The 23266-nt window shown below is 38.6% G+C and overlaps 2 protein-coding genes and 1 long non-coding RNA gene across 8 annotated transcripts in view; 1 reads left to right on the top strand and 2 right to left on the bottom strand.

Moving 5' to 3' along the window:
- Positions 1-23266, bottom strand: part of LOC104731940 (putative glucuronosyltransferase PGSIP7) — a 214799-nt gene that overhangs the window by 100902 nt on the left and 90631 nt on the right. The gene's annotated exons all lie outside the window — the stretch shown is intronic.
- On the bottom strand, positions 2287-9972 carry LOC104731935 (tubulin-folding cofactor D-like). 5 transcript variants are annotated; one of them, XM_010451446.2, is made up of 19 exons: positions 9705-9970; positions 9100-9597; positions 8334-8691; positions 7707-8254; positions 7461-7563; positions 7083-7259; positions 6766-6951; positions 6355-6471; positions 6144-6248; positions 5852-6022; positions 5529-5744; positions 5101-5299; positions 4696-4901; positions 4387-4608; positions 3783-4292; positions 3429-3701; positions 3067-3108; positions 2795-2980; positions 2435-2716 (listed from the first exon to the last, which is right to left on the bottom strand). In XM_010451446.2, exons 3-19 carry the CDS (start codon positions 8517-8519, stop codon positions 2435-2437), a joined length of 3729 nt encoding a protein of 1242 aa, XP_010449748.1. In that variant the 5' UTR covers positions 8520-8691; positions 9100-9597; positions 9705-9970. The 5 variants fall into 5 exon arrangements, with proteins under 5 accessions (XP_010449749.1, XP_010449746.1, XP_010449748.1 ...); XM_010451444.2 differs by having other exon boundaries at positions 2346-2716; positions 9100-9970; XM_010451447.2 differs by lacking the exon at positions 3067-3108 and having other exon boundaries at positions 2287-2716; positions 9100-9971.
- LOC104731934 lies at positions 15808-17140 on the top strand. Of its 2 annotated transcripts, XR_758695.2 has the most exons (5): positions 15808-16049; positions 16158-16285; positions 16430-16569; positions 16657-16770; positions 16995-17140. It is a non-coding gene; the product is annotated as an uncharacterized LOC104731934 (long non-coding RNA). The 2 variants fall into 2 exon arrangements; XR_002034524.1 differs by lacking the exon at positions 16158-16285.

Here is a 23266-nt window from a genome sequence, read left to right on the forward strand (position 1 = left end):
TTTTGCAACTATAAAAATGTTAAAGTGAAGAGACATATAATAGGTTATTTAATATTTTCATAAAGACAATTTGTTGGTAGTAGTAAAAAATAATGAGTATATTTTAACAGTAAAACATATTTGTGTGTACAAATACACTTCAACAGTAAAATATATTTGTGTGTACAAATACACTTCAAGTGGTAATGTAGATAGTAGATTTGTAAATGGATATACATTAGTGTATTATAGCAAAAAAAAACAACTATTTTCTATAACTAAAAGTTTATCTCTTTACTTTTATACATTGTTTTTACTTACAAAAAGAATTAAATAAATATATATTATTTATCAAATTTAATTTAATTTTAATAAATTTGAACTCATCTACAACTATTTACTTAACTAAAAGTGTATCTGTTTACTTTTTTTTCATGCAAACAATAAATTAAATGAAAATTCCTTGGTTAGTTGCCCAAGCCGGATGGAAGGGGTTTACAAAAGAAACTTCAGAGATAAGAAAACGCGAAGCACGAACAAGACAATTCACCTTCTTATTTGACGCACGCGGGATCCAAAAGATGGAGAATAGTTGGAAGGACTCCAGCGAGTTGAACTCAACAAGCACGTTGGAGAAGGACGGCCAATCTTTAGGGGACTGAACCATAGTGAGTAACTCAGCACAATCAGTCTCGAAATGTTGACAAGCGATCTCTGCAGTACGTATCCGCTCCATGGCCCAGTACAACGCTTCTAACTCCAAATGCAGGGGGGAGGGGCTCCGTCTTAGAGACATGGCCCCCAACAACAAGGTTCGCTCCTCACCAACGCAAAACCACTAGTCCAATCCTGAATGCTCATTGGTTGCTTTCCAAGAACCATCAATCTGATAACGAGGTGAAGAAATCTGGACATCCGAAGATGGAGATGGAGCTGACATGACCGCCATAAAAGAGAGCGCTTCTTCCCAGGCTAACTTATCGTCTAAAGCCTGAGAAATTATATCATTCACCTTGATCTCTAAACCTGAAAAAAACTTTTTTATTTATGGCCTTCCGGATTGAAGAAGTTGATTAGGATCACCCTGTTGAAAGGCATCCATACATAAAACAAAATCCAAATTCCAGTACACCGACTCATATGGAAAACCCTCTGACGAGACAGGAGTCAGAGATAAATCCCAAACTTCACAAGAGCGAGGACATTCAAAGAAAACGTGACTAATAGTCTCAACCACAAAATCACACATTTACACCAAATATCACATTGGACACTTCGGTGTATCTATTGACTTTTATAGATAATTTTTACTTATTAAAAATATTTATTTTAAATTCTTTGTTAAATTTAGTTTTATTTTAAAAACTCTAAACCCGCACATTGGACGGGTCCCTAATCTAGTTATATATAAATGTCCGTCAATGTTTTTTGAGTTAGCGATAACGAAAAGCACTTTTAAAGTTTTTTAAGTAACAAATTTGGGGTTATTGTAAAGTGGAACTTTTCCAAAGATATATGAGCATTGTTACACCCGAAAGAAAGTAAAAAACATTTTTGTTTTTCTTTTTGGTAAAATATTTATTTGCTGCTTTATATATTCAGAACATCGGAATAAGAACAACAAATTTTTTGCTTGATCAGTTACAAGAATATCTGTTAGATATCCTAAAATGTCACTCCGCCTAACAAAAGCTTAAACTGTGACTTCGGTCCGACAAATTTAGGAGAACGTCTAGAGTGCCTTAACTCCACACTCACCTATATAAATAGCTCAAGACATTTATTGAAAACCTCATTCGGTCCCTTGGAGATTACCTTTAGAACAATATTCTCTCTCGAAATAGAAATTTATTATCCTCTTATTATCCTCTTTGTAATTTCTTTCTCGTTTTGAGCTTGTTGCTCTTCACTCGACAGCTTGCATGTAAGCTGTTGAATTCGATCTCAATTCTTTGTTAGTTTGACGACCTCATTTTTCGTTAATAAAAGGATCTGCTCCGCTCAGCTCAGTACAAAAAATATCCAATACGATTGTTGGTCTCACGTCCTTGAGGAGTTGTCTCCGATTCCAAAGAAGGTATCATCCGTAACTCTTTTCAACGGAGGCTCAGTTCAAAGTTGTTTTTCCTAAACTGCAGAGTAAACACGATAGGTACGAAGAAATATACTGTGATAAAGCCAAGTTTGCGTTATGATTTGAGATTTTAGGAGCTTATACATGTGCTCAGGAACCCACCAGTCCATATGAATATTAGTAATTTCTTTTTGAGCTTATTATATTATTTTGAAATCACAGTAGAATAAAGCTATATTTTCTCTATTTTCTTTATTTTAGAGATAAATATATTAATATAGGGAAAACCAGATGGTCTTAGTTGCTAAATTGCATTACTTGTAAAAACAAAACGAAAACATAGTATTCAAATTCACTCGAGGACAATGCATTTTCGTCCAATCAGAAGCCAGAGGACTCGACTAAAGCTGAGTAAGACGCATTCTCGTCCAAAGTCGTCATCATATCCCTAGTCACCCTTCTGTTTTTGGTCCTGAACACTATTCCATGATCTAAACTAATCAATTCACACAAAGCTAACCTCTGATATTGGGTTGAATCCATGTCAGCATCCCAACATGTCTGAAACAATATATCTTTCACATTCTTAATCTTGCCCTCCGGTACTAAGATTTCGTTTTGAAGGAGCGCAAGATAGGCATGTATAGCCGCCGTATTTCGAATCTGGATCAAGTCAAAACAATTAAGTCATGTAACCAACATGAATTTCCTAAACAGAGTTTGACAATGCAGAGAAGTGACCTTTGGGTATTGGTGGGAAAGGAACGGTAGAAGCTGAGAGAACGCTTGAGCGCTGATGGGTTGGGAGACAGAAGCAATAGAACCAAGTATTACAACGCCTGTCTCTACCTTTTCGAATTTCTTTGAAGCTCTTAGTTCGATGGCTAAGGAATCCATTACTCCCATGTAGAAACCCAGCGTATAAGCCTGAAATCAAATGACACACAAGCTTTGCGTGGAATTTATAAGCTTTGGCAAAATCTAATCTGAACAAGTAAAACTGTAAAATCAACCTCTTGATTCCGAAAAATCTGGTTCAAGAGCTCATGAATTGTCTGTGTCAGAAGAAAAGTCGTTAAAGATCTAAACACATAGAAAATAGAGGTTAATTGATACGGATCGTGGTATCACGTAGAACATAAAGCCTTAACTTGAGGCCAAAGTTCCAAAAGTTTCTAATGATACAAGACTAGTTCTTATTATTAGATTATTAGGTTTCCTTTTCATAATTAGATTAAGGGCTTTGGAATATTTACTTATTACTCTTTATGCTAATGAGAATACTAAGCCCCAAGAATTAAGAGGGAGCTAAGCTTTCTATCCTTCTTAATTCACAAGCAATAAAAGTAGTTCATAACATTAATCGTTTATTTACCTTCAGACAGGGTACGATAACTCGGTCACATTTCTTGTACTCTTGGAGTATCCAGACGATATCCCCACAGATCGCAGATTCTCTAGATTGTTGTTGTGTAAGATCTTTAGCTTCACCTTCTTCCCTCACATACTCCAGTAATGCAGAGAGCGAAGCCGTTTTAAGCGACTTTTGTAACCCTCCAATAGAAATTACTAATCCAGACATTACCTGTTTGCTATAACATTGGAATTTCAATAGCTGAACAAAGCGTGGGAAAGAGAAATCCGGAACCTACAAAAGAACTAAAAAACTTATTGTCTGATAAACGCTTTGAAATAAATGAAGCAACCCAAGGCTCCAGGATCTGCATACCGCCCATTGTAAGCTTGCTTTGTTGGGAAGAATTTCTTCCAGTGCTTCTCTATGAGGTATGAAAGGGACAGTAACAGTTTTGTTATACAAAATCCTTTGAAGAGCTTTTGCAGCGGTTTCTCTTAATTTATCCATTTTCTCCATTCCTTGCTTCACAATACCTCCAATCAAATGGTTTGCGAGATTTGAATCAAAAAGCGAAGATGAATCATTGTTATGATCACCCGCTGAGTTCATTTCGACCTTCTTACAGAGCATATACGTACATTTCTCAAGTCCATGGATTGCAGCTTCACGAACCCAAGAACCAACATCACCTCTGTTATCAACTGAATAGTCATCAAGAGCTTCCAGTAAAGTAGTTACCACTTTAGTCTTGATAAGAATAAAAAGAGACAGGTCATCGTTTTCAGGATCAGTAGCACTTTGCTGAGTAAGAGTCTCACACACAGATGTGAGTCCTTTCACAGCATTCATGCGTGCCTCAGCATCTCTATCTTCAGGATTCGCCTGCTTGGAAAAATAAATAAAAAACATCCGTCAAAGTCAATAAAATGTTTTCCAAGGATTGGCAACCGATGTAGCCACATGTTATCTTCTTTACCTCTATCTGACACGCACTGCAGAGCTTCAAAACTACGTCCATCCATTTTGCAGTCAATAGTTCACATGGCAAGACACCTAGTGCAAGTGCAAAACCTCTTCGAACAGCTACGTTTGTGTCCGTTAGATGTTTCAGGTGTTTTGATACTAACTCAACAGCAATCTTATTATTGCAAACGAGATATGTTTGCACAAGCTGTTTAACAGCATTCACAGCTGCATTCTGAATAATATGTGAAACTTATTAACTAGTAAATTATGCTAACAGGATGAAAATAAATAACTATATGATATTTAGAAACGTAGGTACCTGAATTTGAGAATTGGGATGTCTTAAATTCTCATTGAGGGTATCAAGCAGGATCCGTTCTGTTCTCTCAGATAATATCACATGCGATAACGAGATACACTCGATAAACCGTGAGACAGCCAGTCGCATTATTTCTCCACCTTTTCCACGGTAAAGCCTTGCTTTCTCAATGGCAGGGACAACCCCAGCCATACGCTTATGGCTATCTGTAAAAATAAAGTGAACTAGGAACATTTAATATAAGAGATAATGATGCCAATCCTCGAACTTGTTAATTTTCTCCACTAACAGAAAATTAAGCTCCAACGGGTCTGAAGATTCCAAGATGAGTCCATATATTTCATTATCCATACCAAAACACCAACCAGCAGAAAATTGAAAGCTGAAAAAGTAGACGGTACCAACCAGCAGAAAGAACATAGCCACACTGGTGGAGAGCTAACACAACCTCTCCAGCTGCCAATGTTGCACCATGGCGCATGCACAAATCAGTTGAAAGGGTACGAGGAGTTAGTTTCTCCAACACATAGTTGGCAAAGTGCTTAGGCTCGTATTTAACAAGAGCAGCAAGAGTTTCTGCAGCAAGTTCTCTCAAGCTTTTATCCTGAAATGACAAGATTGAATAGTTAACATATTATTGGAAGATACAATTGGGATCAACGATTTGATACAGTTCCCAATCAAACTATTGGCTCTAGTTTATGGGTTGTCGGATTTTATAATTAGCATGTCGACCACTTAAGAAAGAAGCGTTTAACAGAAAATACAAGCAGGCTTAAAGAGGTTTTATATTTGCAGAAACCAGAGGCGAACCAATATCAGATAGAACATACCCAGTGGCAGATCTTGTTGTATAGCAATTCATCCACAAAAGGATATAGATACCCTTCATACTGAGCAACGGAAACAGCAACCTGAAGGAACGAGTTTACCCGAGAAGAAAGGGAAAAATAGTTAGCTATGTTCACTATGTCAATCCCATGAGGGTAATTTCCTTGCCTTCCAACATTCTCTTGGAAAGCAGCTGCAGCAGCCCTTCTACAGTTCACCTGATAAAAGACATCAATAAACTTTACGCAGTGATAAAAGAAATCAATAAAATTTATGCAACATTTAGATCTACAAAAATACAACTCTTCAACTGAGTGATTAGTACCTCTCTGTCGAAGGAAGCCACTATCAATAAATCTGGAGCAAGCTGATCGAGGACGTTTTTCATATCTTTGTGGTAATAGGCGCGTCCAAATGCCCAACAAACATAGGCAGCTGCATCACGTACATGAGATCCAACACTGTGCGGACCTCTACGGACATCGTAATGGAGTGCCTGCAAATGACATTTACATGTAAATCCATACAGCTTCTACATAATTTGGGTGAGTGACGTGATGGCTTCGTATGCATTGAGTAGAGAAATAAGTAACCCAGTGAATGGGAAAGAGTACGACCTTCACAATAACTGGGACGACTTGTGGGAAACTTTTAGGCAACAGTAACCCTCTACGAGACAGTTCAGCTAAAGCCAAACAACCCCCATGCCATGAGCCATCTCCCTGAATATCATGAAAATCACAATAACTGTCAGTTAGACAGTGCCTGTTTTAATTGGAGTGTCGAACGTGCAAGTCATGCTGCCAGATATCCATTGACTTTGAGTACCTCTCCTGGTGAAAACAGTTCCAATACAGATGAAAGAACTTGTTCAGAAAGAAAAGATGTTAGTCGTGAAGTTACACGACCTATACCCTTTGCAGCAGACCAACGAACCACGGTGTCCTACACAATTCAGAAAATAGAAAAACGAAAAACATATTAAAGGAAAATGCTTGTAAATCCTGGTAACATGTGAAATATTCTGGTTGGCAGCTAAAGTTTCATGTGGCATACAAATATAAATAGCATCCAAGAAAAAAATATCTGTTTTAACTGTTAACTGTCACTCCAGTCTATACCTTAGTACATGCATCATATTTTTACTCAGATTATCATGTTGTTAATTACTTGTATAAGTTGAGATGTAACCACCTGTAGTTATCAGCGTAACAGTAGAATCTCACCCACTAAACGTACCGTGTCTGTCAAACCAGAGAGTAGCATTTCAATTATCTGTTCTAAGATTTCAGGAACATCCATATATTCATCCTCTTGGTCATTCGCACTTTCTGGTTGCGAGACGGCAGCGACAACATGATCAGGCGGCACCAACGTTTGGGTCGAACTCGTAGATATATTCTCATAAAGGGAGGCGGTGCGAGCCTGCACGGTAGTTCCAAACAAGTTTCAGATGACTAACTTGAGAATGAGATTATGACAATTACGGGCATAGTCAGAAATTTGAAAATATTAAAGCCCATGAAGGGTGTTTATACATGCTAGAAGGTCTTTACCACATAGAGCCAGGAAGGTGAGCGATGAGAAAGACAAACAAGCCCTATCCTCTGAGTTAACTTGATCAGATACTTGCGAAGCAGAGGACTTCTAGTTGCTGCATTTGATTTGCTTAGCATAGTCACATCTTTCAAAACGACAGGAAGGGCTTCAAGCAACACTTCTCGGCTAGCAGTCTGCCAATGTTAAGACATATAAACCCAGATCAAAATACGAAAACTTAAGTAATCAAAACCATCTATATTCCCTACAAAATAAAAACATGCAAATTAAATCGGATATTTACTTTACTAGCATCTTTATCTATGTTTAACATGTGGTATATGGACCATTATTGAAAACATAGTGAATAACTCCAGGTTAAAGAAAAAAAAAACCATAAAAATGGCAGCCAGAGCCTCCATCACACCAAGCAAGCAAAAGTTGTTCACAACACTATCTCCCTCAGAAGATAAAACTTCATGTGTCCACTCAAAAAAACTGAAACAGAAATGCCACAAAGCAACAAAGAAAAGTAGTTGATTTGAGTAATCCGAACAATCTTGTTGATGAAGTCAAGTGTTCAGACCAGAACAAACACATAAACAAAACTCAAAACTGAAGCTATGGTGATAGAATCAGACCTTGCAAATGCCTTTCCCATATCCGGACGCGTTAAAAGCTTAGAGAGGAGCAACCCCGAAATCCTGCGCATAGGGCCAGCAGTGGACAGATAGTCCTTACAGAAACCCAAAATCTTCAATACCAGAGGAGCAAGGTCGTCCACACCAAAGCTCTTGTCGTTGGCAATGCTTGTATCAACAGAAGAAATATCAAACGGGACCAACACAAGGATTGAAAGCCACAAAAGAGTAACACACTTGGCCTCCATTTCTCCAGTGCTTTCTTGCCTCAAGGATGAAACAGAAGTCATGCTATGGCACTTGTCCAGAAGCGCCACAGCGAGTTCTAGATCGGAAACTTGATGCGGAAAGTACTTGATTACAGCTTTGTACCCACAGACAGTAACTAAACTGTAGATAATGATGCATATGGGTTTGATTATTTCGAGAATTTCATGGGATCTCGGATCCAGTTCAAGTGTTGTAGAGCGAATGATTAACATGAGTGGTGAAACTATGCTCTCTAAGTAGGGTTCCACCAGCTGACCTTGCTCCTGGTATTTGTCCATCTACAATACAGAAAAACAATGTCGGCAAAGATATCACACAAGAAGAAGATGAAGCTAAAAGAGTAAGAAGCAAGCTTACAATGGAGCGGATGTTGTGAACAGAAGAAGGATCAACGACACGGCCATTTGCAACAATATCATCAAGAAGTGATTTAACAATCTCCCATTCTTGCAAAAAGTATCTAAGTAGAAATTTTTCCCTGGAATCATGAATGTCCTCTTCTCCATTCACAACCACCAAACTTTCCTCTTCTCTAGCTGCCATTACTCTCTCAGTGTAAAACTGGAATAGAGAAAGGGATTTCAACGCTAGCGAATTGAACAAATTACTGGTTCCTCTTGAAACTGGAAAAGACAGAGATCTTCAGAAGGTTGGTGAGGCTAGAAATAAGAAGATGAAGAACAACTGGCTGGGTCTACCAAGGTGAAGACTTTGCCTGCGAAACCAAGATGAAAAGAATAAACCGAAGAGCTCCCAAAACAGACTACTAACTACTATTACATACGTTCATTTGTCTTTCCCAAACAGACAATTTCTAGACTGAGCCAAGCCTCATAAAGAACAACCACAACAACAACTTGTGAATAGCGTTTGGAAATTTGAGCAAAAGGCAATCAATCACAGCGATAAGAACTTAAACAGAGATTCAATAGCATCACCAAATCAAAACCCACAGTCAGAGATCTCAATAGCTTTTTCAAAATGAAAAATTTAATAGATACAATGAGCAAAAGATAGATCTCACTCAAAAACCCAAACATGGATCTAAAGCCGCCATTAGAAGACTTGTCGTCGGGTCATTACAGAAAATATATAAGTTCGTGAGTAGATGGATCAAACTAACCTCAATTGAGCTAAACCATCAGCTTCCCTCCAGGTATTTGTTATCTTCCAACACAGATCCAGAACTCGGCCTCCAGAGGGAATAATCAATCACTAATCCAGAAACTGAACTCTCCTGAAACTCAGCTTAGCAGAAAAGATGCCAAAGGGAATATGCAGAGACCGCCTAATCCCGGTGCAAGATAACCAAGACGGCAACTCTCTCTACGATGGCGACTAGGGTTTCTCTCGGGGGGCTTGTGACGGCGATTTTCATCTCTTTCCCTTGAAACACTAGATTTCATTCCGTAATTAGAGTTTCCTATTGCGGCTCATTAGGTCCTGTTGATCTCTCATTCCATAATTAGAGTTTCCTATTGCGGCTTATATTTAGTTCTCATCCTCTTCTCTGGTTTTTCGGGGATAATTTCTAGATCTGGATAGAGTTATAGTGTGAGCTGCAGTTCTGTCACTATACAGGGCCGATTAAGACCTTTGAGGAGGAGAAAGAACTGCCGATCTGTTATTTCATTGCGGGTTGTAAGATTCTGGGTCTGTGAGGATGAATAGGCCTAGAAAGAAGAAGGAGCTTTTCGCTCATGGAGGAGTTAAGGGAACGCAACTTACTTCAGGAAGGAGAGCTGGTGGAGGTTCCAGATCTGGAAAATAAGGATTTAATCGAGGAAAACTCGATGAGTGTTATTGTTCGATGTCTAAACTCGATGAGTGTCATTAGTCAAAGTTCTACCTCCAATCTGGGGTCTCGATGATAGAGTTAAAGGGCGAGGGGTTGGAGATAATAAAGTTCAATTTATCTTTGAATCAGAAGGGGATTTTTATCATGTCCTGTTCCGGGGTCTCTGGTTTGTTAATGGTTGGATCGTCTCTCTGGATCAGTGGAAACCTAACCCAGGACCGGATTTCCTCAATCGAATTCTTTTCTAGATCCGCATAAGAAATATTCCTATACATCTTCTAAAAAAGCAAGCGGTAGAAAGTATAATTGAGCCAAAAGGGCAGATAGAAGCTGTAGAGTTACACGCTAAAAACTCTTCGTCTATAGAGTATGTTAGAGCTCGTGCTTGGTTCAAAGCTGATGAGCCACTGGAGTTTGTTAAGCAGGTTAAATTCTCTTTAGGAGAGGTAATTAAAGTGGAGCTAGAATATGAGAAATTACTGAAAGTGTGCTTCTCGTGTTTGAGACTCACTCACGACCAGAATTCCTGTCCGTTAGAGGTAGTTCAGAATTCAATCCAGAAAAGAGGTCTCAAAAAGGATTCGCACAAAGCTGTTGGTCGTTCAAAAGGAAAAGGAAAGAATGTGGTCTCGGAGGAAGATCAGGATCACCAACATCTCCCTAGAAGATCATTTGAATCTCAATCAGAGCAATCTGAGCCCCCTGTTCAGAAAGCAGCTTCAGGACCGCCTTCAGTGGCCTAAGAAGCAATCACATGGTAACAGATCTAGATCATCACAGGAGTGGCGGTCAAAGGAGTTACAAGATGGAATAGTTGGGCAAGGAAACTCTAAAGGAGATTGCTCCAAAAGTTCTGGTGAGTCCACCTATACGCCATCAAAGAGAAGGAGATTGACTAATAGTGGAGAAAGACAAGCCAAAAAAGCTCGGACTGAGGAAGCTGAGACTATGAATCAATCTCCATCCGTTTTTGAAAGACTTGGTTCTAAAGGTGATCCCCCATTAGTTACGAGTCAAAAAGGTTCATCTGGGGGCAAAAAGAAGGCTTCTATGTCTGTCTTTGAACGGTTAAGTTCTCAAGCCTTGAGTTCTAGTGCAAGAATGGAAGCTAATGCCACCCACTCACACTCTGGTCATTCTGCTCCAGTAGCAGCTCGGTTACCGACTCATTCTGCTTTTATAGCAGCAAAGACTCCCGTGAGCAAACGTGGAGCAAACTTGAAAGAAGGGTTGATGATTAATTCCAACCCTTCGAAATCAATATGAGAATATTGAGTTGGAACTCACCTGAGGGAAATACGAGGTCGGTATTTCCCGGAGGTTACATTCCTCTGTGAGACCAAGAAAAAACGTGAGTACTTGGAGAATGTTGTTGGTCATTTAGGATACTACGATCTTCATACTGTGGATCCTATTGGAAAGAGCGGAGGGTTAGCTTTAATGTGGAAAGACTCGGTTTCAGTTAAGATATTAGAGTCAGATAAAAGGATGATTGATGCCTTGGTTTCATGGCAAGGGAAAGAGTTTCATTTGACTTGTGTTTACGGGGAGCCAGTTCAGAGTGAACGAGGTATCTTGTGGGAGAGGTTGTCAAGGAAGGGAATTCATAGGCGGGGTCCCTGGTTACTTATGGGAGACTTTAATGAGCTTATTGATCCAATGGAGAAGTTAGGAGGCCCTACTCGTATAGAAGCATCCTGCCAGGAGTTTAGGCAAATGCTTCTAACCTGTGGAGTGTGGGAAATATTGCATAAGGGTTACCAATATTCCTGGTATGGCACCCGAAACGACGAGCTTGTGCAATGTAGGCTGGATAGATTTGTGGCCAATCAACTCTGGATGGAGATATTTCCTAAAGCACAAGCGATTTATTTGAAGAAGGTCAATTCTGATCATAGTCCCCTGATCACAAGTATGATGGGAGAACATTGTAAGAAATGGGCGGGCTTCAAATATGACCAACGTTGGAAAAGAAGAAAGGGTTTCAACGAGCTTATTTCGGACTTCTAGAGAAATGCAAGAGATAATAACCAGAGGCCAATGATGGAAAAGCTAGCGGATTGGAGAAGGGCTATCTCTAGATGGAAGAGAGATAGCCAACCTAATGCGGCTAAGAGGATCCAAGATTTACAGTGTCAAATTGATATGCTTACCAGACAGAATCCTTTTAGACGAGAAGAGCTTACCAGACTTAAGCAAGACCTTCATCATGAATACCAGAATGAAGAGATATTTTGGAGAGATAAAAGTAGGGTTTCTTGGCTTAATTATGGGGATAGAAACACTAAGTTCTTTCACGCGGCAACTAAAACCGGAGAGCTCAGAATAGAATCCGTAGTCTGATTGATGATAATGGGAAGGAATGGTTTGCGGATAATGATCTGGGAAAGCTAGCTGAACACTACTTCCGATCATTATTTACTTCTGAGGATGTTGGTCACCGAATTGGTGACAAGGTTGGTGATGGAAATGTAGTCTCCCTACTTCAAAACGAACAACTTCTGCAGCCGGTAACTATGGAAGAAGTAAGGCATGCTTTATTTCACATCAACCCGAATAAGAGCCCGAGTCCTGATGGCTTGACAGGGCACTTTTATCAACAATATTGGGAGGTTCTGGGGGATCAGATTCTAGAGATGGTCAAGGATTTCTTCAGGACTGGCTGCATTGATAAAGAGATGAATAAAACCAGCATCTGCTTGATTCCTAAGAAGCTGAAATCTGTCAAGCTCTCAGAGTATAGGCCAATAAGTCTGAGCAATGTTATTTACAAAATTATAGCAAAAGTTTTGGGTAACAGATTCAAGAGAGTTCTTCCTGACGTGGTGTCGGATACTAAAGCAGCATTCATACAGGGCGGACTCATTTTAGATAATATTTTGGTGGCGCATGAACTTCTCCATGCACTTAATTCCAAGAACAAGTGTTTAGAGGAGTTCATAGCGATCAAAACGGATATCTCTAAAGCATTTGATAGAGTCGAATGACCATTTTTGAAGGAAGCTCTAAAGCTGTTGGGCTTCTCAGACAAGTGGATTCATCTGGTAATGAGCTGTGTGGAATCAGTTAACTATTAGGAGTTGATCAATGGCAAACCCTATGGTGAGATTATCCCATCGAGAGGACTTAGGCAAGGGGACCCACTCTCACCTTACCTCTTTGTTCTTTGTACTGAAATGCTCTTATGAATGCTTTCGAAAGCAGAGATGGAAGGTCGTATCTCAGGGTTGAAAGTTGCAAGGAAGGCTCCTCCTGTGTCTCATCTTCTTTTCGCCGATGATAGTATCTTCTATTGTCAGCATAAGGATGAGGAGCTCCAATGCTTGATGGGTATCCTTGAAGATTATAGTCTAGCCTCGGGTCAACGAATTAACTATCAGAAATCAAGCCTATACTTTGGAAAACAGGTTCAAGAGGATCGAAGACCTTGGATTAAAAACCTTACTGGGATTAATGAGGAAGGAGGTGAGGGCTTCTATCTTGGTATACCTGAAGCTTTTGGAGGTTTGAAGGTCACCATCATGGGATACTTGAGAGATAGGCTCCAACAAAAGATATCAGGTTGGCACTCTAATCTCTTGTCACCAGGGGGTAAAGAGATTATTATTGAAAGTTGTTGCAATGGCGCTGCCTACTCATACGATGGCTTGCTTCAAGCTTCCCAAAGCAATATGTCAACAAATGGCTTCGGTAATGGCTAATTTCTGGTGGACAACTAAGCAAAACTCAAAAGGGATGCACTGGAAGGCATGGGATAAGCTTAGTATTCCAAAACATCAAGGAGGTTTGGGGTTCAAGGACATTGAGGCTTTCAACATTGCCTTATTGGGGAAACAGCTTTGGAGAATGCTAACTCGACCTGATACTTTAATGGCCAAAATCTTTAAGAGTCGGTATTTTAGCAAATCGAATCCTCTCCAAGCTTAGTTGGGATCACGGCCTTCGTTTGCCTGGCACAGCATATACGAAGCACAAGAATTAATAAAACAAGGTGCAAGGCGGGTGATAGGAGACGGAGACCACACTAATATTTGGAATGAGCCATGGCTTAGCTCCAAACCTGCCAGAAGCTTACAACGCGTCAATCCTGTTCCATCCCATCTAAAGTCTTCGGTGTCCTCCCTTTCTCAAGTTTGTGAGCTGATGAGTGATAACAGAAGAACTTGGAGGAGAGACATTCTGGAAATGATATGTAGCGATGAAGACAGAAGGCTTATTGAGGAGCTCAGACATGGGGGAAACGGTAGAAAAGATGTTTACTCTTGGGATTATGCCACTAATGGGCATTACTCTATTAAATCAGGCTACTGGGTACTTACGCAGATAGTAAATCAAAGAAGGCGACCCCAGGAACTAGACCAACCTAGCCTAAATCCCCTAATCCACCAAGTCTGGAAAACTGAGGCTAGTCCAAAAGTCCAACATTTTTTATGGAAATGTTTGACCAATTGCCTTTATGTTGCAAAGAATTTGTCTTATCGGCATTTGAATAGAGAGAATAGTTGTGCCAGATGTCCTAGTGAAGAAGAATCAGTTAAACATCTTCTCTTTCTCTGTACCTATGCTCGACAGGTTTGGGCCCTCTCTCCTGTTCCGGCTCCACCAGGGGGATTATGGAGCAACTCCATCTATGAAAATATGTTCCGTGTTCTAAACATAAGAACACTTCTCCCTCAGTTTGATGGATTAGATTTGGTTATATTGTGGTTGCTTTGGAGACTCTGGAAATCTAGAAATGCTTATGTCTTTAAGGGGAAGGTCTTTAATGCACAGGAAACTGTGGAGAAAGCACTGGAGGATGCGATGGAATGGAACCAGCGGAAGGGTCCAAATGAGCAGGAGCGGGATCAGACCTCAAGGCGCAGAAACGACAGATTAAAATGGCAACCTCCTCCCTCTGATTGGGTTAAATGCAATACGGATGGTGCCTGGAATGGAGAAAATAATCCCATTGGAATAGGATGGGTTTTACGGGACCATGAGGGAACCGTGTTATGGATGGGAGCTCAAGCTTTTCAGCGAGCTAGAACAGTTCTTGAAACTGAGTTAGAGGCTTTAAGGCAAGAAATTTTGTCAATGATCCGACTAAGCTATCATCGAGTAATCTTCGAGTTGGATTCTTTGGGGGCAGTTAACTTAGTTAATGGTGAAGAGCTCTGGCCAGCATACGCATCTGTTCTCCAAGACATCAAAGAGCTGCTTCTAAGCTTCCAGGAATACAAAATCATCTTTTCCCCTCGAGTGTGTAATGGTGTGGCAGATAGAGTAGCGAAGGAATCTCTTTCTACACTGAATTATGATCCTAAGCTGTATTCTACTGAGCCAAATTGGATTAAATCTCTTGTAAGAGTTGATAAACCAAGTGTACACTGATATTGGATTAATGAAAGTTGTTGTTGAGTCAAAAAAAATAAAATAAATAACCAAGACGGCTCACTCTAGAGTTTACTCTGCCCTCAATTCACTCAACTCAAAGAGATGAAATTCTCAAACCCGAAAGCAGAAAAAAGTCTTTGAATTGTAAGAACAAGACAAAAAAAAAAAAAAGTCTTTAAATTGGCACAACTCTCAACTTTAAATCGCCACCAAATCAAGCTTAATCCCACATCTGCCTCAACGCTACCAAATCATTTAGAAAAAGTTGCAGACACGATTTAACCTTTTTTTTTTCATAAACGAGGGATTATAAAATTCACTAATTAAAACCAAAGTAATAAACCCAATATGACATATATAAAGCCCAATTTAAAGAAACATACCCAAATCTTTTCGCCATATCACATTACTACTAGATCGGATCAGCTCTACAGCCCAAGAAAATATTTACGAGTATGTAAGGCTCATAAGAGCAGGTCCAGTGGTGTATTTTGAGCGATACTCATACAATTTCTTGGAAAAAAAAAAAAACTAAAAGAATTGAGCCATAATACTGAGATCCGTTATTCTAGGAAGTATCGGAAGAAACTCTGAAGACATGCTACGTGTCAATTTTTAGTTGGGTATTGATAAAATATAAAACAGAGATTATTTTATTCTCTCACTTTCTTCTTTTCTTTTCCCTAATTTCTCTCTTTCCTCTGTCGAGAAAACACAAAACAGTGAATTCGATTGCTTGATCCGGCTTAAAAAACACAACGAAACTATCAAAAATCACGAGATCCAGATCTCAATCACAGATCCACAGTAAGCTATGAGGAGAGTTACCGGACTTGCTGGGCGCACAATCTCATCTTCCGTCACAATCCATCCACAACGATTTTAATGATCTCGCAGTGGTTTGTTTCTTTGTTTATCTTATTCCCTAATTAATAAACCTATACTACTGACAATTATTCTCACTTTATTTTACCTTTGGGGGAAATTGAATCTGGTGATGTGAGTAGGATACGTTGCGGTGGTGGGGATGCCTAACGTTGGGAAAATGATTGGTCAGAAAATTTCGATTGTTAGAGATAAAACTCAAACCATGAGGCATAGGAGTCTTGGTATATGTTCTAGCCCTCAATATGAGGTTGGTTTTTTTTTTTTTATCTACTAAGCCCACATTGACAACATTATTTGCTTAGCTAGTAATTTGTGTTTGGGGTTTGATAACTATTTCAAAATTTATGATGTATGTCGACTGATACAAACAAAGCTTGTGTTGTGTTTGCAGATGATACTCTTTGATACCCCTGGTGTAATCGAGAAGAAGATGCACAAGATCATACAATGATGATGAAGAATGTCAGAGACGCTGCCATCAATGCTGATTGTGTTGTTGTTCTCGTTGATGCTTGTAAAACGCCTGCTAAAGTATGCTTCTCTGTTATGATTGATTTATACCTCCTGAATTGTTATTTTTAGAAATCTGTCTTAATGCTGGTGGTAATTGTGTGCTAGATAGAAGAAGTTTTGAAAGAGGGTTTGGGAGACTTAGAAAAAAAGCCACCGATGTTGCTTGTTATGAATAAGAAAGATCTGATCAAACTTGGTGAGATTGCCAAGAAACTGGAGGTGAGTCTGTAGTTGTAACTATTTTGGTAATGGTGTCCTGTTATTAAATCTCCCACCATTTTAGAATGAACTTGCACTGGTGGGAGATTTAATAACAGGACACAAGTGACTATTTCTGATCTGACTGTAGTATACTATTAAGAAAAACAAGGTTATGTTACAATTACAGTTTAGTGTTAATTATTTGTTTAACCAGGTTGTTTCTTATTTGTTATATTGTGCAGCAGGAGTAGCTCCGAGATGGTTTTGAAGAATGAATTCAACAGTTGGCTCTCTCCTCCTACATACCGAATCAACCACATAGGTTAACAATTACAGTTTTGTTGGGTTTAATTACAATTACAGTTTTTTTTTTTAAGTTTCATCTTATTATGGCTATGTTGTAGATTGTACATTCATGTTATTGTTTTCTATTTTATGTAATATATATAATTTAAATTTTATTGTATTGTCATTTTAGATTATTAAAATTTTATAATTACTAAATAATTGTTTAAAAATTAATATTTAAATGATTGAGCAACTTTCTTTGGAATACTCTAATGGAAGGATGACTTTGTTGAAGTACTTAATGGGTTGCTCTGATTAGTTTAATATAAATTATATGATTAATTTATTTTTGAGCAACCCATATGGGTTTCTCCATTGGCCATGGTCTAACAGACATGAATATAGCATCATTTCTCTTAGAAAAGGGCGATTCTTATGGCGATTTACAGTTATTTTGTCGATCTTCTTCTCCTAGCCGGAGTGCTTCTCCGATTGAATCTTATACCGGTTTGGAATTGAGATTTGTCGGTTTTTCTCTGCCTAAACGGTTACATGGCAGTTTCTCAGATCCATTTATCTCGTTAGATAACTGCTTTGAGAAACCACCATAGCCAAAAAAAACTATAAATACTTACTTCCCATCATTTCTTCTATCACAAATCTATTACTACTTTCCTCTCCTTCATTGCTAATAAAATCTTCGCGACTATGAGTGACTATGTCAGAAAATCTCTCCAAGATCTCGATTTGGGAATCAATGAGGCGTTAGTTTCATTAACCCCCCCTGGGTGCAGATAATTCCTTTCTGGGTGCAGATAAGAGGAATTCCTCTCCTTTATCTCTCTTCTGACATGGCCAGGTATGTTAATGACTAATTAGGACCAGTTAATATTGTTGATTTTGATGAAAATGCCCATATGGTGGAATTTGTCCGGGTTAGTATAGACTGGAACATAGATTGGCCTCTACGCTTTCAAAGGAACTTTTAGTTTACTGTAGGCGATAATACCACCATTGGGAGGCTTAGGAAGTTATGTTCTAAATGTGGTTCTTTGAAACATGATGTTGTTGAGTGTGATTTAAATGAGGTGGAGGAAGAGTTTCGCCAGCAACCTCTGAATAACAATGGACCAAATGATGATGATCATCCGGTGGAACATAGATTGGCCTCTACGCTTTCAAAGGAACTTTTTTAGTTTACTGTAGGCGATAATACCACCATTAAGTATCGCTTTGGGAGGCTTAGGAAGTTCTGTTCTAAATGTGGTTCTTTGAAACATGGTGTTGTTGAGTGTGATTTGAATGAGGTGGAGGAAGAGTTTCATCAGCAACCTCCGAATAACAATGGACCAAATGATGATGATCATCCGGTGGAGCATGATGTTATGTCGGACATCAATACGCTCCAAACCATTGAAACATTTGCAACAATCCCTGGACTTCACAACCATTTCTCTACTCCGGGTGCTGGCCCAAGTTCTGAACCATCATCTACACCAAGTGTATTCGAAGACACTGAATTAACTGTTGAAAGACTCTGCTACTTACACTCCAAGTTTAGCAAACAGTTTGTTGACACATTCTCTCCCGTTCATGATGGTAAGAATGCTGACTTGACATCTACTCTTGGAGTCTCCAAAAGGAAACGTGTGGATGTCGAAGCTTTGTACCAATGATGGGAGGCTGTTGAGGATCATGCAGTCCTGTGCTAGATCCGCAACAAGATCGAAAGAGGTGCGGGGGGGGGGGGGGCGGNGTTGAGTGTGATTTGAATGAGGTGGAGGAAGAGTTTCATCAGCAACCTCCGAATAACAATGGACCAAATGATGATGATCATCCGGTGGAGCATGATGTTATGTCGGACATCAATACGCTCCAAACCATTGAAACATTTGCAACAATCCCTGGACTTCACAACCATTTCTCTACTCCGGGTGCTGGCCCAAGTTCTGAACCATCATCTACACCAAGTGTATTCGAAGACACTGAATTAACTGTTGAAAGACTCTGCTACTTACACTCCAAGTTTAGCAAACAGTTTGTTGACACATTCTCTCCCGTTCATGATGGTAAGAATGCTGACTTGACATCTACTCTTGGAGTCTCCAAAAGGAAACGTGTGGATGTCGAAGCTTTGTACCAATGATGGGAGGCTGTTGAGGATCATGCAGTCCTGTGCTAGATCCGCAACAAGATCGAAAGAGGTGGGGGGGGGGGGGTGCGGTACCCCCACAGTTCATATGAAGATTGCCTCCTGGAATTGTCAGGGTCTTGTTGGATCGCTGACTCAATCACGACTACGTAGTATATGTCGTATGTATAAACCTAATATATTATTCATAAGTAGAAACTCTTAATAAGTGTAATATGGTGTGTGACTTTTCTCTTTTTCTAGGATTTTCTAATGTAATTACTGAACCCCCTCATGGTCGGAGTGGTGGTTTAGTGTTTTGATGTGGAAAAACAATGTTTCGGTATCAAAGAACTTTCAGGATGCTCGAATCATTGATGTAAACATTAAGTATTACGGCTTTCATTTTTACTTGTCTTGTGTTTATGGTCACCCAAATCCAAACCTGCGACATCATCTGTGGGAACGACTTGAAAATTTATCCATAAACAGAGATGGTCTTTGGGCCCTAATAGGTGGAAATTCTTTCTAATGATGAGAAAGTTGGTGGACCTCGCGTGGTGAGTCTACTTTTAGAGATTTCAAACACATGGTGTCCTTTTGCGATCTATCAAATTTAAAGGCCACCGGTGATAGGTTCTCTTGGGTGGGGGAAAGATATTCACACATGGTTAAATGTTGCTTGGACAGAGTTTTGGTAAATTCAGAATGGACTGCAATCTTTCCAAGAGCTATTTCTGAGTTCCTTGATTTTAATGGTTCTGATCACAAACCAATCCTACTTCGTTTAGGGATTCTCAATCTGACCAGACAAAAGCCATTTAGATTCGATAAAAGGCTGATATGCGTTGCAAATTTCAAAAACTATGTCAATAAGGGATGGAATGTCTGCAAAACAACATCATACAATTGTTGACCAAATAAGCCATTGTCGTCGCTATATGGCCAGGTGTAAACGCAAAAACAATTTGAACTCAGCTAAACAAATTGATGTCCTTCAACATCAGTTAAATAGAGCAATGTCTAGTCTTCATAGATGTGATAGAGAGACTTAATACCTTGACTATGTAAAGACCTTGCCTCGGCTTACAAAAGTGAAGAAATATATTGGAAACAAAAGAGTAGGAATCTCTAGCTACAAATTGGGGATCGAAACACAAAATTTTTTCATGCTTGTACAAAAAATAGATTTGCTCATAACTTCATTCACTCTATAAAATATGATGAAGGCAATACCTTTAGTGGAGAGACTGCAGTTGGTCGACATGCTGCAGATTACTTTCAAGCTATTTATACTTCTACTCGGCATCAAGTCTCTCCTATGGATTTTGCAGACTTTTATCCTACAGTCACAAATGAAATCAATGAAGAACTTACTAAGGACTTCACTAATGAGGAGATATTTAAAGCCCTATCGTTGATCGGTGATTACAAGGCGCCGGGTCACGATGGTCTAACTGCCCGGTTCTACAAAGAGTGTTGGGACGTTGTGGGAAAAGATGTGACAAAGGAAGTCAAGCAATATGGATAATGTAATTTTCGACCACCCGCCTTGTCCTGTTACCTCTGTAGACCCCTCTGTGCAAAGTATGATATCGGATTTAATTCATACTAATGGATCTGCTCCCTCCTAGAATATACAACCCGTTGAAGACATTATTATCCCAGCCAATGTAAAGAGGCTCACCCGAATCTACATTCCCCAATCATGTCCAATGGATAAACTAATTTGGCACTATAATATATCAGGAGAGTATACTGTTATGTCTGGATACTGGTTGGCTATTCATGACCCATTTGATAATGCACCTGCGCCAATTGTCCCACATGAAAAATCAAATTTGGAAGTTGAAGATTCTACCTAAAATTAAACACTTTCTCTGTAATATCTTATCTAAATCTCTGGGAACTGCAACAAGATTGGCTACTCGTGGAGTTTCCATAGACAAAGTATGTCAACGATGCAAGAGGTCAGAAGAATCAATCAACCAGACTCTGTTTACGTTCCCATCATCTCAGTCAATTTGGAATTTGGCAAATATTCATCGTCCTCTACCTTCAATGTAACAGATCCAGAAACTAATATCTCAACTTTGCTAGAGGTGTACAGTGACAATTTGAGTCCTCATGAACTAAATATACTACCATTCTGGCCCATATGAAATATATGGAAATCGCGTAATAATTTCATTTTTAACAACATCACTGAAAATCCTCAATATTGCTTCCATCAAGCTAATTAAGGGTAATGTTTCCAAATGGATCTCTGCCACAGGTGCTCAAACATAAGTTTCTCCTACGAGGATACATCCATGTAATAATTATTGGGTACGCCCACTGCCTCCTTTTATAAAATGCAATTTTGATGCAAGCTATTCAGCGGTATCCAACAAAACTAAGGGAGGATGGGTCATATGTCATTCTTTAGGTATTGAGTCTTCTTTGGGATCGTCTGTTTTCAGAGCCGCACAATCTCCACTTGAAGCTGAAGCGGAAGCATTATTATTTGCAATGCAACAGACTTTGCACCAAGGCTTTGATAATGTTTGTTTTGAAGGCGATTGCAAAGTATTGATTGATCCTTTCAATGGTTCCTTGATGGATGTCTCCATATAGCTTACTACAAGATATTCACCTCCTTGCGGGCCATTTCAGATTGGTTTCTTTTGCATTTTCACATCGTTCAACTAATGAAGTAGCACATTTGTTAGCACAACTTGGCTGTCTTAATACAGATTTCTATACTGATTGTACTAATCCACCTGTTTGGATGATGGAATCCTTGTATGTTGACAGATTCTATTCTTAATAAAATTTATTTTGCTGAAAAAACGGATTGAATATATATTGTACTAAAGAAGTTACCCACGTTCGGGCAAATATATATATTTTTAAATAGTTCAATTAATTAAATATATATATATATATATATTATAATATTTTGATGTTTTATTTGGTTGGTTATTTAAAAAACTTGAAACACGATATGTCTTCTTCTAGCAATATGTTTAGCTTTTGTGACCATCTGATATATTAAAAGAGAAGTCAGAAAGAGCTCACGTTAATCTTCAGCTATTCGACTTCTCCTTAATTATCTTTAATGAAAAATATCCTTTTAAAAAAATTTTGGACAAGCTTTCTTCTCCTATTTCAGATGCGGAAACGCACAACATTCATCTTCAGATCTAATTCATCCTCAGACTTAGAATTACTCTTTTGCCATTAATGAAAATCAAAACTGGACATTTTTACCCTTTTTCCTAATTATTTGAATTATTTAATAAATTAAAATTATTAAAATTATTAAAATTATTAAAATTATTACAAAAAGGGGCCTTAAATCTAACATAAATGGGCTTTTGAAAAATCTTATTAAAAAAACCAACGTATTTAAAACCTTAAAAACATAGGTCGTTTACTAATATAAATACGGAATATTCTAACCATTCTCCATATCTCGAAAACAAAAGAAACAGAGAAAAACACTAAATTACTAAATCTTTGTGTATTGTTTATTCACATTTTATAATACGTATATTGTATGATGTTTTGTGGTTTGATTTATGTTTTGTAAGCTAATACAAATTTATTATGTTTCATGTGATTTCCTAGATGATCGTGATCTTAGGATTGACAAATTTGAATACAAAGAAGAACAGCTTTTTTTCATATAAAAAAAACCCTAAACTTTATTCATTTGATTTATTATGTTTAAGGTGATTATGTAGAAGATCGTGATCTTAGATCTACAAAGAAAAACGCATATTATTTTTTTTTTTTACAAAGCCCTAATCCTTATTCTTTGATTTACTATGTTTCAGGTGATTTCGTAGATGATTGAAACAATCTGGCCCATTTTTTTTATATATAACATTAAGCTAGTGATCCCATACTCACTTAACCACAACGGAAATAACCCAATTTAACCAATGAATAATTAATCAATAACCAATAATCCAACTTCCTCAATCCAATAATACCAACAACATAAACCAAGTCATAAAACAAAGAACCAGAAACCTAACCATCCATTATAGACTACTACATTCCATTCTAGCAACCTAATAGAACCATAGAACAAACAACCAAGCCTCT

This window comes from Camelina sativa, chromosome 12 (genome assembly GCF_000633955.1).
Source record: "Camelina sativa cultivar DH55 chromosome 12, Cs, whole genome shotgun sequence".
Taxonomy (NCBI): domain Eukaryota; kingdom Viridiplantae; phylum Streptophyta; class Magnoliopsida; order Brassicales; family Brassicaceae; genus Camelina; species Camelina sativa.